Genomic DNA, 17,635 nt, shown 5'->3' with positions numbered 1-17,635 from the left:
ATTTTTTTCTGAAATGCAGCAACTAATAAGATCCTCAGAAAGACAATAGTAAACTACTCGAGTTATGTTGAAATGTAGCCCTTTTTATTGTAGAATAGCTTATCTTGAAGCTTAGGACCTTTGTATTTTCTGTAATAAGGATTTAATATAGTGTAGTGGCTTTTTTTTAAGAGTGTAACTAACTTTGAGGGGTACACATGTAAAGGTTACATGTAAAATAAAACACATAGCCTCCCCCCTCCTTTTTTTATTAATGGAACTTTAAGTTCTTAAACCACTAAAATATTTTTTAAAAAACTGTCCTTCTTACACTTGCCTTCTTTTGATCTCTGATAAGAAGAAGTGGTATTAGCTGACCGCATAATGATTGATAGCTGGGGAGATAAAGAGCTGAAGAGCTGCTAGGATACAGAATGAAGCATGACAAAATGTGTTTAACCATTGTGCCTTTTCTTGTCCTACAAGACAAGCTCTGGTTTTAGCTCTGTGTTATACACTTCTTCTACAGCATCTACCTATTTACTACACCAGCTTTGATCTAAGGGTCAGATTAGGTAGACATCCTTTGTCAGGTTGATGTGGCAAAAATAAGTGAAGCATTCTTCTTCATTACTAAGGACACACAATGATTTGATAAGAACATCATTTCTGGTAGCGAGCAAACACAGCCTCTGGACTTCTATTTTTGTTTTTGACTTTTTCTTTCACTTTTTTGTCTTTTAAGAAAATGTTCCAATGGTACTGCACTGCCCAAAGAGGAATATAGTTTTCGGATACCTTAGCTTTTGATTTGTTAACTGTGCGAAAGACTTAATAGTAGGATCCAGAAGGCTTAGCTTTCCTCAGGGCACTCAGCCTTGATGATGCAGAGACTACGCTGCTATTCTTAAACAGTCTGAATTGGTCCTCTGTCTCACTTAAGCAGGGCTCTGACTGGAAATCTTTAATACCGCTCTTTGACAGCACCTTTGTCCTCCTTAGTTCCTCTCGTCTGTTAAACACCTTGTACACCTTCATATCATGTTCATTAATGTCATCTTGTGGCTGCTTTATGAAGAAATCCACAGTTTCCAGGGCTTTATAGCTTTGCACTCAAGCTCTGCCAACTTCAAAGTCCTCTTCATCCCTTTCAGCATAGACATCTAAGTACAGAAGCTCTTCTAAGTTTCATCAGGTCTTGGCTGACCTTCTTTGCTTGTATCAGACCTTCTAGCACCTCCTCCTTGTACTTGACAGGTCTTTGCAGTTACATGTCTCAAAGTCATGTTTTTGCTACAGACTGAGACTGGGATGTGACATGGTATTTGATTCAGGAGAAATGCAGTACTGAAGTACCATGCTTGCCCATTGTCTGTTTACTTTGAAAATGTCCTGGTCAGCTTGAGCTTCATATTGTACATGTAGATTTTGGAATCTCACAACATAGAGCAGTTGTTTGACTTCAATGTCTCTGAGCATACCAAACTTACCTAAAATATCCTCAGTGATGGTCTTGTTCTTTTTGATTGACATTTACCGCATGTCTGCTTTTTTCCAATGCTTCTTAGCCTTTCTTTGACTTGATCTTAGAACCTTTTGATTTCTTGTGCATCTTTTGTAGGAACGTAGATTTGAATAAGACACATGCTTAAAGGACAGACCAGTGAACCAAGCTGGAGTAATTGTCAAGTGTAGTAGATGATGAGTACTCTTCTGGTTCTATCACTAAAGAGCATGGTGACATTTCTTTCATGCTGTTTTTGCTCTTGATTATGGCATATGATATCTTCTTTACCTGTCCACTTGACAGTTGCTTAAAATGTCATGTTGTTGCTCCAAACTTACTCATCAGCAAGGCCATGCTCTCCATCTGCCAAAATGACTTTATATTCTGAGCTTCTGAAAGCATCACAGGTTGTTTTTTTTTTCTCTTCAGCACACTTATCTCTGTTTTACACCAGCTTACTAGCCGTGTTATCAAATCATGGGAATGGTACCAAATCAGTTCAGTGTCATTCTCTATACGCCTTTATGTATACTGCCATTAATTTTGCTGAGGAATTTGGTCTGAAAAATGTTCACATAGAAACTCCACTGTTTCTCAGCTCATTTTTATATGCTTAGCCCTGTGCTCATGCAGAGTATGACAGTAAAAGCTAAGTACTCACAGTTTCTGAAGAATTCAGCCTATTAAAATACCCTTGGGAAATAAGGGTATTATTTAAATTCTGGAGAACTCATTGTGAAATATACAAGTGTATGTTATTCATCATGATAAAGAAAAAGTTTAAATACATGTTTCTATGATTTTAGCCCCAAAAGTTATGCTGAAAAAAGCAGTAAGAAGAAGGTATATTGAAGAAAAGGCAGCATCGTTAGAAAGAGAACAGTTTGAGAGAAGAAAGGCTATTTAATTTTACTGAAGTTTTTTTTCTATGTAGGATCTGTGCAGTCTAAACCAGAAAATTATCTTCACTTGTTTTAGTATAGATCAAATAGGGCCACAGGAAGCACTTATTTGGACTATGAAGAAAACTTTCATCTGGTAATATATTAGGTAAGAGGCTTAACTGTCATTAAGTGAATGAGACACAACATATGTCACCAGTCAGAAACTGGGTGGGAAAGTGGTTTAAGAATAATTCAGTCACTTGTCCAAGTGTATTTAATTTTTAAAAAGAAATGGTGAAGTTGCAGAAGGCTCCATACTAGGACACTGTTGAGAGTCCATATGAACTGCCTGGAAATTATGAGAAAATAAAGTTTGTAGGAAAAACAAAAAACAGAAAAGTTACTAAGTTCAAGGATAACAATGTGTAAGCTAAGAAGAACCTAAGAAAACAATTTGTTTGAGCAGTACACTGATAAATTTAACTCAGAACTAATAAATGGGAAGGAAATTTTTCCTTAGTGTAAAAGCTTTAATAGCTATGTTAGTGTTGTAGGCTCGTTTACTGAACTGTTTTTTCATAGCTTCTTTCTGTTATGATTGTTCATAACAATCCATTCATAAACATTTTAAATATTAACTGCTTAGCAAAACTGAAACTTACGTGTAGGTTTCTTTTGAGTGTTTCCAGTAATCAGGCTTTGAATCATAGATAAAGGAAGTAAGCATGGACTAGCTTTAAAAGAAAATGGTTTTGCTTATCATGTATAGTCTTTGGACTTAACTGTTTAAATTTTGGGACCTCTTTGGTCATCAGGCTTGCTCTGCACTGTGAAATGGGTAGCAAGACTCTGGGTGAATGAGATCTAGTAAAATTATTTCTTTTTCTCTTTTCCCATGGAGGACAAAAGTGAGTTTAAATATAGTCATATGTTGAATGTGGCCTACTCAAATTGGCCATGAGGCACTTGCTATGTTATTTCATATGTAACTCAAATTCAGTTTTGCTGTGAAGCTCTGCATTACTGGCAAAATCAGTATGTTGTTCTTCATATTTTTTCCAATCTAGTGCTTGAGGAAGTTTCTCACTTTATGCAGCAGGGGTATAGCAGGAAAGAAGAGACAGGTGCTTGTTCTTTCTTGAAACTGAATAGCTAACCACCCTGTGGCATGATTGTGCATGCTTTAAAGTTATTTCTAAGAGCATCATTTGAGCCAAAAATCGTCATACAATAGGAGAAAGCCACGTATATGAGAGGAACTACATTTATACTTCACGATCAGAAATGCACTGCAGAATCTCTTGATTATCCAAACATTACAAGATGATTTTTCAGGAGAGATTCACAAAATCATTGACACTGGAAGGGATCTAAGGAGACAGTCAAGCCCAGCCTTCCCATTTACAGGAGTATCAGCTGTAGTGGGTTGCTCAGGACCGTGGTAAGTCAGGTTTTAAATATCTCCATGGACAGAGACTCCACAACCTCTCTGGGCTATATGTTGCAGTATTCAAACATCCTTAAAGTAAGGAAGTTTTTTCCTAAATTTAAGCAAGACTTTGCATATTCTATTTTTTCCCTTATGCCTCTTGTCTTCACTGGGTGCCACTGAAAAGAGTTTGTCTCAGTCATCTTTACTTCTTCCCATCAGGTATTTATCCACATTGATATTATACCCTGAGCCTTGTCTTCTGGAGACTAATCCTCTCCTTGCTTGACAGGTGCTTAAAGCAACTTCATAGACTTTCAGTGAACACAATCACGTGTATGTGAGGGGGAATCCCAGAACTAGATGTAACACTGCACTGTTCAGTAGAAAGGTCTAGCCAATGTTGAGCAGAGTTGAAGGATCACCTCTCTTGATGGCAGTGCTCTGCTTAATGCAACCCAGGGTGCTGTTGGCCTTCTTTTGCCACAAGGGCATGTTGCCAGTTCATCTTAAGTTTCTTTAACACCCAGGTCCACCCAGGTCCATTTCTGCAAAGTTGCTTCTCAGTTAGTATAGCACTATGTAGTAACCTGTACTGCATGGGGTTTTCCCTTTATTAAACTTCATGTTCCTGTCAACCAATTTCTTCAGCCTGTTAAGGGCCCTCTGAATGGGCACAACCATCTGGTCTATTAACTACACAGCCCTATTTTATGTTATCTGAAAGCCTGCTCTGCCCCATTATTCAGGTCATTAATGAAGATGTTAAGCAGCATTGACCCCAGTGTCAAACCCTGTGGTACACCACTAGTGAGTGACTGGCCTCCAGTTGGACTTCATGCCAACAGTATTTTGAGTCCCGCAGATCAGATAGTTTTCTGTCCATCTCACTGTCCACTTATCTATCATCCACGGAGCCAGTCATCTCACTGTAAAAGGCTACTTTGTTGCTGAAGTATGATCTTCCTGTGTAAATCCATGCTTGCTACTCCAACTCACTTCCTTGTCCTTGGTAGGTTTAGAAATGGCTTCCAGTAGGAAGCCCATTTGTTGCATTGCCTTCCCAGGGATTGAGGTGAGGCAAACTGCCCTGAAGTTCCCCAAATCCTCTTTCTTGCCCTTCTTGAAGGTAGTACTGATGTTTGTTTTCCTCTGGTCCTTGCCCTGTCCCCCTCCCTCAGTTGCTATTATCTTTCAAAAATAGAGTGGTTTCACAATGACAGAGGCAGGTCTCTCAGCTCTTACTGCATCCCACATGCTACCTAACCCGATCCTTCTCTACCAAGAGAAAGTCTTCATCACTCCAGACCTTCCCAACACTCTCAGGGGCCTGGGATTCCTGAGGACAAATGTTGCAAAGCAGACACTGTGTACATCCTTAGAGCCCCTCCAGCTCCCTTGAGAAATTAAGTTCTATTTTACAAAGCAGCCCTGGAACCAGTGTTCTGTTTACTATTGCAGTAGGTGTCAGAAATGGATTAAATTATTAGTTTTGTATATTTGAGAGGAGGGGTTGTTTTCTCACCTAACACATTTGCATCCTAAGGAGTTTGTCTCTGAAAGTTCTGGAAAGGGCACTGACATTTTCATAATTGCACAGCAATGGCTTTGAAGTGTGTCCATGTGGCAGTCTGTCCAGTCCTCAGTTCTGTCCCAAGTAATGTCAAAAGCAAGACTGGGGTCTTTGGAGGAAAGCATGAGAAACCCAACCTGATCATTCCTTACCCAACCATTAGATCTGCAGCATAAATTTAAATCCCATCAAAGTCAGGTAATTAACTGTGAATATTCTTGTTAGGATTAACTTTGTTAGGTAGTTCTTTAAGAAATCTTTCCATGTTCTTGGATTCAATTGTATCAGGTGACAGTGACTTCCAATATATTGTTTTCTAGTAACAATAGCATCCCTTGTATACCTAATGCTTTTTTTAGTTCCATTGATTATGTTCTTATTTTTTGTACAATGAAACTAGGACCATCTTGTTCTCCTTTTCCTATTCCATTTATTATTTCTCTTTCAGGCAGCATTCTCTGTGAATTTCTTCTGAATTAAATCATGTCTTTCCATGTCCCTGATCACTTTTAGTCATCTGTCTCTGCTTGTATTTTTATAAATGTTTTTATTAATCCTGTCATATTTAATAAGAAAACACACTGGTTCTAAAAATTGATTAAACTTTTAATTACTTTTCTTTGCGGGTGTATGCATCTTCCAGGTTCCCACAATGTGGAATATTTATGTAAAAGATTCTGAGTTATAATTCCAATTTTTAACAAAAAACATTGAAAATGTTCTTTATGGCCATATTAATCCTTCATCTATTCGAAGTACTACTAGCTGTCTGCTAATGCAGGAAAAGCATGTCTGTTGCTTGGTTTCTAAGGTGCTTTCTAAAAATTATTTTATGCTTTCTTAAGTGTGGGAAAAGCAGAAGATAAGAAAAAGAACTGAGATTTAAATGAGAAGGAAACCTCATGTTCGGGAAGTCTTGGAATCCAGTGTTTATTTTTACATGTGCTTTGTGGGTTTAGAAAATTAGGTTGCAGTTGTTGTAGTTCTTTCAATAGCATGATATTTCATAATCAGTGCTGCAACTGGTATTTTTGGTTACTGAATATCTGGGTATGTCTGTATTTTACTATAATGGAGAACTAAGGGAAGAGATCCTGTCACACTTACTAAAAAATACCTCTTTTCTGTTGCAGTGTAAGACCTGCTCAGAGCCAAAACAAATAACCAGTTCCTCTGCAATCTATAACAACCCCAACCTAATAAAACCAATTCCAGTGAAGCCTAGTGAAAATCAGCAGCAACGAGCAAGCAAAACAAGCAATGAGCAGCAAAACAAGGTAAAATGTTTTGTGTGTTTTCTGACTAGTGCTGCTGTAATCAAGTAACCATGTAGAGATATGTATTGGAGTTGGAAGGTCAGTGCACAAATTTGAGGTGGAACCACTGTAAGGAATTATTTCAGTGAAAAACTAATATGTTTTATAAAAAGCTCCGCAACCCCCACTACATGATGTGGAGTCTTGTAAGTCACAGGCATACTATCCTGATGCAGCAAAGAAATACCAGTCTTTCAAATTTCAGATGCTACTTTGATTACAAACTGGCCTAACCAGTTGCTGGGCCACAGTTTTTGTGTTTGCCTTTTTTTTCTTTTTTTAGGTTCTTTAAATAAAGATAAGTATCTTGATATATCTTCAAGTTCAATCACACTGCAGCATCCTAAAAGCTGAATTCAGCTGTGACATGGAGATGCACAAGAAGTGGCCCTACTTCATATATGGGGAGACTTCTCTTTCTTACTAATATTGTACTGATGGCTGAAAGGGAAGATGCTCTTTCATGGTGTTTGAAGTGAAGCCACTTCTATCTCTCAGATTCACTGCTATTCTCCCACATTAGCAGGTTGGCAACTGTTGTCTTGCCCTTTCTATGTGACAAAACTATTAAAAATCTTGGGAGGAAAGAGCATATTGGTTTTCTCAGCTTTTTCTTGAATACTGCTGGCGAAATGTTGTCACCACTTAATGTAACTTATGCATGAGGGAACTATGTTTACTTTTTCCCTTTGTCCCTCACAGAATGTGGATCCTGAACCACAGCACTTGTCTTTGACAGCACTGTTTGGAAAACAAGAAAAGACGGATGTCTCAGAACCACTTAATAAGCAGAACCAAGAGAATCTTCCTATTAGGCAGGGTGTAGTACGTTCACTGTCCTATGAAGAACCCAGCAGGCATTCACCCTCTGCAGAAAAACAGCTTTGCCCTGCCATTCAGAAGCTTATGGTGCGTGGGACAGACCTTCATCCACTTTCTGAGTTTCCTGAGAATCGACTTTGTGAAAATGGCAGTACCCACCCTGTGGGTGAGACTTTCACAGGACTCTTCCAGCCTGTGACTTCTCATGGTATTGCAACATCTCATGTAGTTCAGGATACTGCTGGCACTCAGAGCTTATTGCAGAAATTACAAAGTCAGTCAGGGACAGTGTCTAAAAAGGACACCAGTGCAATGGGATCTGTGAACTCGACAGCTTCTGTGTTCAGCAGGACTCCTGCTCCTGTTGGAGCACCAGCAGCACCAGTAAATAACATGAGCCAGCCACCTTTGATGTATTTCAATGGTTCCCTACCAGGCCAGAGTTTAGAGTCTCAGACACTTGGTAAAGAACAATCCAAACTTCCTAGACAGCCACTTCCTCTCTCAGGCAATCAAGCAGCCAGTTCTGGGGTGATTTCACCTCAAGAGTTACTGAAAAAACTCCAAATAGTGCAACAAGAACAACAGTTGCATGTATCCAGCAGACCAACCTTGGCAGCTAAGTTTCCTGTCGTTACTCAGAATACCAATACGTTGAAACCACTGGATTCTTGGATAGAAAAGACACCGGCTACAGAAAAACAGAACGCTCTCTTTCAGGTAAATGGGAAGCATCAACATTTAAAATAAATAATAATAAAAAAAAAACCTAGTGATCTTTTGAACTTGGTGTTTTGAAAGGTTAGTCTTTGTTTCATTTTGACCAGTGTATTCTTGTTGCTATTCTTACCCCATGTTGCTGTACATAGTTCATTTTGCAGGGGATGACTTAACAACAGCAAGTAAGTTCTGATGATGATACTGTAAATACTGATGGCTACACCTCTTGCATATCAGTAGTGACCAAAAATACTGCAGTCTTGGGTTTTTCCAGAGGCACTTTGAAAAGTCACCTGGTTTTCAGTTGTACTTACTTTGAGGTTTCTCATGTGGTTACTGAATGTAATATTTTGGATTTAATAATTTTTCTTACAAAATTAGTCATGGCTTTCTCTGTGCAGGTAACCATTCCTTTGTATGCTTCTTGCTAAAAGTGCTTTAAAGGTCAGTTGCTTTCTAACAGCAGTTTTCTGAATCTTTTTTGTATTGATGAATTAGCAGCCTTGTACCATAAGCACTACTGCGAGTATTCATTAGCTATTTTTTTATTTGCCATGTAATGTCTTAAAAAAGGCCATGTTCCTGAATGCCATCAAAAAAAACCCCAAACCTTTAATTCTGGTGATTGTGACCCTAAAAGTCAGAGTGGTGTCGTAAAAAAATTCAGGAGATGTCAAGAGAATGTGTGTCTCATGAGTACATTTTTCTGTTCTTAAGAAAAGCATCATGTACAGTTACAAAATGTCCCATCCTGGATACCTGCTGTCTTTGTTAACAACTTCATTTTCTGTAGGATCTTTCTCACTTGAATGTCTTTAAATGCGCTGTTCAAGGATGAATCTAAGTCTCTTTTAACTTACCTTAATGTGGACAGACTGTCCACAAGATTTGTGTTATCCTGAAGCCTTTGTATTGGAGTCTAGAAGTTACCCAAATGAAAAACCATTCACCTTTTCAGTGTAAAATTCAAAAGCTGCATTTCTCTTGCAACTTCTTGAAAACCCAGATGAAAGACCACAGAATACTTCAGCATGTTCCAAGAATCCTCCTGATTCTAGAAAGTTATCCTACACATGAAGAAGCTGAAACAGTCATTTAACAATTAAGGACCACATCTGTCACTAACACTGTGACATGTCAAGATTTCTAATTCTGTGAGAGAGGTCAGAGGAAGATTAATTTGCTATAGCAAATAGCTCTCATTATTTTTATTCTTTTAATTAAAGCAGCATGACTCTGAATAATCTGTGTGAAAGAGTTTTGGGGGGATTAGTCACTGAAATTATTCAGGAGCAGTTGCTTACAGATGGTATTCTGACTTTCTAGTGGAGTGCTAATGAATTAGAAGAGTATCCAGAGTCACAAAAATTTACTTCTGTTTTCACTGGGAATGGATCTTGCCTGCTATAAGTGAAAGAAATTGTCTAACTGATACATGTATGGATAGCATGGAGGCATTCCTTCTTTGAAGGTAAAATGGAGCAAGTGCCAGGTGTGTAAGTCACTATGCATAAATGAAAAATGGAAAATATGCTGATACATTTTCAAATGAAAAATCCATATACATGTTGATATTGCTAATGAGTTTATTTGTGTATATTTGAAAAAGCAGATGCCCGCATTAGTTGCAGTACAGAAGGGGAATTATTGAGGTCTGACATAATGCGATATCAATGATGTTACTGTTTAAGTACTAGAACAGTAGCTTGTGAGAAGAGTGAAATCTTCACTGGTACAAGTCTCATTCACTGTGATTATTGCTGCAAGTTTGCCTTAAAAAAAAATAAATGCAGCTGTGGAGATTCTCAGTCTCACTTTGCATGGCTGTGAGCAGACCAAGTAGATTAAGACTGCCTATGAGTGGCTTTGCAGACCAACAGCTGCTACCAAAACAGTATTAGATGCAGTTCTTCTGACACATTTAGCAGCAGATTTAATACATAGACTGAAAATGATGAGTAATTATTGTTTCGGACACCTAAAGCTCTGCAACCTGGAAGGAATGGCCTCTTTCACATGCAGCAGATTGGCAAGAATGAAAAAAGAGGAGGAAGCTAAAAATGAAGGAGTGAATCTGCGTTCCTGTAGAATGCCATGATTTAGCCATATGAAATATGCCTGTTTCTGAAAAAAAAAAAATGGAAGATAAAAAATTGAAATCACTTTTATAACCAACATTATTCTTTTCATAATATAATCCTTGCTGTAGACTGGAGGCTTTAAGTGCTGCCATGCCTGCAGACAGACATTCAAGTGAAACTGAATTGGCATAAATGTATCTGCACATGCTCATGCAAAATTGATCAAAGCAGATTCTGACAACAACTGCAGCAAAAGGTTTGTTCTCTGTAATTATTTATCTTTTGGTATTGCCTGTTCTACTACAATTAATTATACAGAAAAAGCAGATTCTGAAAAGTCTGTCAGGAACGGAGAGATATCTGGACAGTGTCTGTTGTTGGAAACATTATTAAAGGAACACCCTAAATACATCTAAAACAGCACTAAGAAAATGAAAGCAAGCCTTTTCCACAATTGACACATTACAAATCCAAGTTTAAATTGGCTTCGCTGCATCTCCATATGGTGTAAGAACTGTGATCTCCCACATGGAAAGGAAGAGACCAGTTACCAAAAAAAATAATAGAGAAAGAAAGAAGAATAAAAGCAAAAGCTGAAGAATAATAGTCAGAAGCATTCAGTCAGGTCTGTTGCCAGCCCTATTCTGTGAAGTATTCCTTATGTGGACAGTGAGTAACTTGTGCTTCAGATGCAATAAAAAAGCATTAATCTGCTATGGTCTTTTAAGCATATGCATAGTGTTAGGCATGAGTTATCCTGATTATAGATACATGTATGCTTAAGTGTTTATGTTAAGCAGAATTATGGGTTTAGAACTGCTTACAATAACCTTGACACAAATTTATCTTTTCTTCAGAAGGCTATTTATCTTGCATCCCATTTTTCTCATTTGGAGCATTTTCCATCAAGAATGTACTTGATACTGTGTTGCATCTCCTGAATGTGTGCATGGTACCTAGTATCTCTGCTGCGAGCATCATATCATTACCTTTTAATTGTCCTGACTGCAGTTTCAGCACAAGATTGTAGACATACAGAGGAGGAATGCAAATAGATACTTACAACTTGTTTTGAAAAGTAGTCTAAGATTCTGTTTTTACACATCAGTTTAAAAAATGTGAATTAAATTTGAAAGACAAAGCAATGTTAGCATTGTAGCCAGCTTTATTTTCATGGGAATTCTCTTTAAAGTTCCTAAACCATTCTTACATTAAATCTTCTCAGTTTTAAGTAATGCCACTAAAAACAGTTAAGAGGCCCACAGCAGGCACCTAGGTGCTTGTGTTCCAGAGGAGCACTTGATGCACATGGAATTCTGCACGCGTAGGAAGCAACAGAGGGTGCCAGATTTCATTACAGGAGATCCAATGCTTTCCTTAGTTCATGGTGTTATGTGAATTTGCCAGCTATCATGTCATCTTGCTGCCAGCAGCCATGCAGAATACCAAATAGGTATCTTAGTGAGCGTTTATGCTTCTTAGAAGGATATGCTGCAGTGATTATTTTGCATGGCTTTTTATTGTTCTTTCTTTATTGCTGCACAACTGATGGTAGACTCCTACTCCAGTAGTAGTGACTCAGAGGTTTAAGTGTTGACCTGATAGAGCTGGAGGTAATTCGGTAGAGACTGGATGAACAAGTAACTCAAGTTAGATTCTGTGGGGAAGAAGTTGATGAACAGCATTTTGAAAGAGCTGTTATGTCTTGTGAGAAATTGCTTAAAGCTAAAAGATTGGCCCAAGGGCTATTAAAGTCTCTGCAGAGCATTTTCAGTGCTTTCACCAAAAGCATAGTGTTATAGGAACTATATGGAAGTAGTATATATAGAACGAGTAATGCCAAGATCAGCATCCCATTTTCTGCTGGGTGTCAGCTCTACCAGTGACTGAAGGTGATCTGAACCAAGTCTAAAATAAAAATATGTCTGTAAGTTTTTTAAAAAGCATGTTGTTCATGTAAATTTGTTAAATGGCAGAAGCTTTGAGCATGAAGTGTTAGCAAAAAATGCATTTCAGTGTTTGCATACAGAAACAAATGCTGTGCACTGAAAAATTAGACTTATTTTCTGTTCTTTTGACACAAGTATTTTAAGTTTTGCAGTAACCTGTAGATATTAGATGTGTCACCAGTAGATGGCAATATTGCTTATTCCTTATAGTTTCCATATGCTTGGCAAGTTCTACCAAAAAGCCAATTCCATGCAGAGAAAACAAGTAATTTTTCATGTGTCTTTTAAACCACGACATGTATACATGTTTGAAAGTAGTAACTGTATATTATTAAGTGCACTGTTTGCCTCAGGTTTTGTTTATTTGCCATTGACTCTGGAGGGGAATGTATTTTGGTTTGAAGGACATGTCTAGGTTTTGACATGGTCTGTGTGGATTCAGCTGTATTAGTGGGACAGTTTTATCTCCTCCAGCTGCTCGGCACCATCCCTTTGCTTTGAGGTTCCTGCCCTTGGAGAGCAGTTTGTATATGCATTCTTTAAATGACATTAAGGAGAATCATTTGGTGTAAGCAAACACTGCCAATTTTGCTTGAGGTAAATTATAGAGAAGTTACTTCAGCTACATCAGTGAGTAGAGCAGAAGCACTGTGATAAGTGTCTGCAGTCAGTCAATCTTCCACAGGCAGGAGAACATCTGTGCACAGTCTGAAGGTCTCATTCCACAGCGGGATGTCACTTTGGACTTAGATTGGTTTTCTTCTGAAAAGAACATTGTTTTTCAAGCATAGGTGCACAAACATATGCACCACCTTCCTGTTTGAAGCAAACCTAGAGCGAGTTAGGAATACCTTAACTCATTCAAGAGCTTCTAACACAGACCTGATGATTGCTGTTATGATTACATGCCATGGGATAGGAAAAAGCTGTAGGTTAAGAGATTTGTTTTTAAGTAGAACTCTTTATTTGAGAAGCAATATTTACATAAAATGTTGTTGTAGTTTAAAATGTGAACTGGGATATTTTTGTATTGGGTGCAATATTGTGTGCTTCCTGATATCCATGAGTCTTCCCTCACCCCTAGTGTTTTTGCTTCCTTAAATTTTGCATAAAACAGCATGAGATCTCAGTCCTCCTCATTTCATTCTATTTTTATTTGTATTGTAGTCTAACTAGCATTGTTCAGAAATGTCTTGGGTAGAACAGTCTAGGCGCAAGCCAAGCTACCAAAATATGAATGTTTTTTAGTATTAAACTACATTGTTTTTCATATCTGGGACATAAACCTCAGTTTTATTTTCTTAATTTTTCATCAAAACTGAAATGTAATTCAGGGCACAGATTAAAGTGATGCAGTAGCTTTTCACCTTCATACAGTAGCAATAAATCATCCTCCAGTCCAAAAGAGAGGAGCTTTGATGAACTCCTATCAGTTGCTTTGTATGTTCTGTTCTGTGAAAAAAAAAAAAAAAAGATGGGGTACTTGAATAGAGAGAAAATTGCTGATTAGGATTAAGATTTATTACTATAATTACCTGGAGAGAGCTCTAATGTCTGCAAACTGAGTGAATAATCTTCCTATTATGTTGTATATTACATCTGATAGTATTTCCTAGTCCTGCATGTTTCACAGTCCCAGGATGTTTTGCAAAATTTAAAAGTAAAAATTCTTTGACACATACCTTTGCAGGATGTGATACTGAGGGAACTTGCAGAACTACTGCAGCATCAAGGTTTTCCTTCTCTTTGAGGGCCTTTTTGATCTTGTCAGCTGCATGTTTGTTAGGAGTTGGTTCTCTTTCTGACAGTGCCACTAGCTCACTGTGGCTTTTTAGATAAAGCACCTAATCTTTGTTTTCCTTCCCCTTTCCCTAAGTAAAATAATAAGAAAAAATATACATACTTATGTATATATTTATAAAGTAATTTGAAAGTTATAATTAGGAATTGTTGTCTAATATTACCTACAGAGATTTGTCTTTAGTAGTGATATTTGCACGTAAGTATATACACAAAGATTGAACATGATGACTTACTGTCCCTGTGTAGAAGACTTTACAGCTGCATTCTCTACAAGTGCTGATATTTAATAGTAGTCAGATTTTTGTAATAAAATACTCTTGTCGTAAGGTCAGTTGTCTGTCAGATAGGCTAATCACACTTGAATCTATTGCTTCAATCTCAAATTGAATGGAAGGTGTTTTAATCTGTAAATAGTTCATGTAGGTGGTCCTGAGCTAGGGTTTTGTGTAACTGCATTGGTATCCTGCAGTCTGTACCTGTTACAAATCAGTCTGCGGTTTTCACCATCTTTATTCCCATAGAATGTAGATAGGTTTAATTGATGGCTTTGTTTTTATATGAACAGGTAATCTCACCTCAACGCATTCCTGCCACTGTGACTCCTACATTGTTGATGTCCCCCATGGTGTTCACTCAGTCCACATCTACTCCACCAAAAGCAAATGAAAGTGGGCGATTAGCAGCAGCAAACCAAGAACCTGCTGCTAGCTCAGCTAGCCTTCTCCTGCCACTGCAAAGCCCAGAGCCTTCTGTGGTCAACAGCAACTCAATGACAAAGATGCAGCTGCAGGAAACACTTCTACACCTGATCCAGGTAAAGTGCCAAGAATTCTCCTTTGCTTAAAATCCCAGTACCTGTTTTGATATAAGCACCCTGTGATCACTTGCATCTGTCTGTCTAGAGATTAAATGAATAATTAAAATGTATGCTTATGGCTGCATGTGAACAGAGCACTATGGCATAGATTGAGGATGTGATAGCCTGCCCTTGCACCCTGCTGTCTTAACTGCATTTTGATTAATGCACCTGATTTTGGGCTCAGGAAAGAAAAAATCGATGGAAAAGAACAAAGATGACTGAAAACTTTGTAAGGTGAATCTATGAGCCAGAGAGAGATGTATTATAGTTTTAGCTAAGAATATATAATGGGTGATTATCCTAGCTGCCAAATATTACAGATACATGTTAGCAGTAAGAAGAATTCAGATGGTAAATGAAAATTGCAGGATGACTGTGAGCAACTTTAAAATACAGGTTAGATAACCTAAAACTGTACTAGTTCAGTTAATTCAATGCAGTTCTCTAGTTCAGATGCTAAAATTCCTTTTGCTGTAGTTTTCCAGATTTAAGTGTGACAAAGCATTAACAGTGTTATATATGAGATGACTGTTTACTGCTCTGGGATGATATGAGTGATTATGAATATTATTTTCCTTAACTTGCCACATGATGAATATCTGAAGAGCAGAAGCTGGGGAGAGATTATATAACTCAAGACCTGCCTACAAAGGACAAGGAATAGAAACACAGATTTAATTTGTAGGCCAAAACTGTGTGCTTGTATGGCTTTCAAATAAAAATAGAAGTCATTATTGGAATGTTGAAGTTACTTAAAATGGAGTTCTAGATTCTGAGTAGGAAAAAAAGAGTATCTTTAAGAAATTACAGGCTTTTCTTATTTTTCCCCTGAATTTTTAGTTTGGGATTAAAAATAAAATTATCACCTTTACACACTTCAGGTATCTGGATAGTAGTAAAACCATATATGAAGTTCAAAAGGAAGCTGCCCAAAGAAAATTGAATTTTACTTTCCTAAACTTACTTGCAAAATGTGCATTTGACCCTACTGTTCTTGGTGGTAGTTGAGAATAACTAAATTATCCGAAAATATATTGCTGCCAGTTTCTTAACTGTTATTTTCCGTTATATAAAACTACAATCTTGGATGGTCCTGTTTTCCCTCAAATAAAATCTTGATTTTACTTATCCTCATGTGTTTATATAAGCTACTTAGGACATTCTTTCTTAATGTGGGTTGACCCATCCTTGCAAATTGATCTGCAGAAGTAGAAGGTTAAGCAAGCATCAGAGCAAAGGACACAGCATTAGTTAGGAGCATTAAGTCTAAAAGAGCTAAACAAGATGCAAGGATTTGCCCAGGTAGGATTTAGTTTAGGATCAAACCCCAGGGTGTTTTCACTGTGCTTGCATACATGTTTGGAATTATCACTGGAAACTACCAGAGGAAACTACTAAATGGAGGAAAATACTTTAGGAAATCCCTAGGTAGATGAGGGCTAAAAGAAGAAATTACAGAGTTGTATTGCCTCCATGTCATCATGTAAGAGCAGTGGACTGAAGTTAAATCCACTGTGAGTCTGGAAAATCTGCTGTCTGTATACTCATTACTTCTTATAGAGATACAGTCATATTTGCTGCAGTGAAGTTTATATTCATGTTCAGTTCTTCTTAAGGCTACTAGCAAGGCTTGGAGATAATCCATATTTTTGTAAAGGAAATAGCCTTTCTGTTGCTCACCTTTAAAAATAGAGTAAGGATGAAATGTAATTGATCCGTGAAATGGAGAAACCTTCTATCTCTTTACTCAGAACGCCTGTCATGCACTAACAATTACCTGTTTTGTTTTTCAGAATGATGACAACTTCTTAAATATTATTTATGAAGCATATCTCTTCAGTGTGAGAAAGGCAGCAATGAAAAAGGCTGTGTGAAAGATCATTTTTAAATTCCGTTTCTTCCTGAACTCTAGGAAAAAGGTTTCCAAATTTTCAAGTACATTTATGTTTAAAGAAATGAATGGTCTTAAGCATTTTACATACATGTAGATTTTGCTGGTTGGCGAGTACACGCTGTACTGAGACGGAAGTGAGCAAAAACAGATTGTGCCTTCAGGGAGCGGAGTGTCACGATACTGAAGACCTAATAACAAAATATCTTAAATTATTTTTCTTATATTTGTCCATACTGGGGTTTGGTTTCTCTGCGTAAAGGCTCAGTTCTCAGAATTGGCCTTCCTTTTTTACTTTGAGTGTGGTTGCTCATTCGGTGTTCGACGTGGATTTTCTCCGAAACGTCTGAACGTGCCCAGCTCTGACCACATGGTGGCAATGTTGGACTATTTTTAGGAACCTGAAGATCCGAGTGGCACCTCGGAAGGGAAGGTCTTGGGGAAGGCTGAGCTATCATCGCGCTTAGCTGACAGCAGAGCCATTTAGATGACATGTCATGACTTTCCCCCAAATTTTTGTAGAAAAATCTTTTTCTATTTTAAGAAGAATATTTTTAGCTAGCTGTAGAAACGGGACTCTGCGGGTGTTTTGGGGAACTGGGAGGGAGAGTTTGTTTGTGAATGTACTTGCTATCAGCATAGCTCTGGGGTGGCACTGGATTCATGTTTCTATTATTCCAGATGCGATCTGCATATTGGATAAGCAATGTGCAACTTTGTTAAGGGGAATGCTACCTGGTGTAAAACTCCTATTAAATTTTTTTAGTGTGTCCTGGAGCACACTGATTTCATTGATCCGTTTCTAAAGAAAATAAAATGGCT

The 17,635-nt window shown here is 37.7% G+C and overlaps 1 protein-coding gene across 1 annotated transcript in view; it reads left to right on the top strand.

Annotated features, from left to right (window-relative positions):
* The window catches only part of DCP1B (decapping mRNA 1B), a 46,074-nt gene extending 28,439 nt beyond the window's left edge, over positions 1-17,635 (top strand). The window contains exons 6-9 of the mRNA XM_005144413.2: positions 6,506-6,649; positions 7,391-8,230; positions 14,629-14,877; positions 16,716-17,635. Coding sequence (XP_005144470.1) covers positions 6,506-6,649; positions 7,391-8,230; positions 14,629-14,877; positions 16,716-16,796 — 1,314 coding nt within the window. The 3' untranslated portion in view covers positions 16,797-17,635. The remainder of the gene's footprint in view (positions 1-6,505; positions 6,650-7,390; positions 8,231-14,628; positions 14,878-16,715) is intronic.

This window comes from Melopsittacus undulatus, chromosome 5 (assembly GCF_012275295.1).
Source record: "Melopsittacus undulatus isolate bMelUnd1 chromosome 5, bMelUnd1.mat.Z, whole genome shotgun sequence".
NCBI classification, from domain to species: domain Eukaryota; kingdom Metazoa; phylum Chordata; class Aves; order Psittaciformes; family Psittaculidae; genus Melopsittacus; species Melopsittacus undulatus.
Note: the sequence above shows the minus strand (reverse complement) of the source record. Positions and strands in the feature narration are given on the sequence as shown.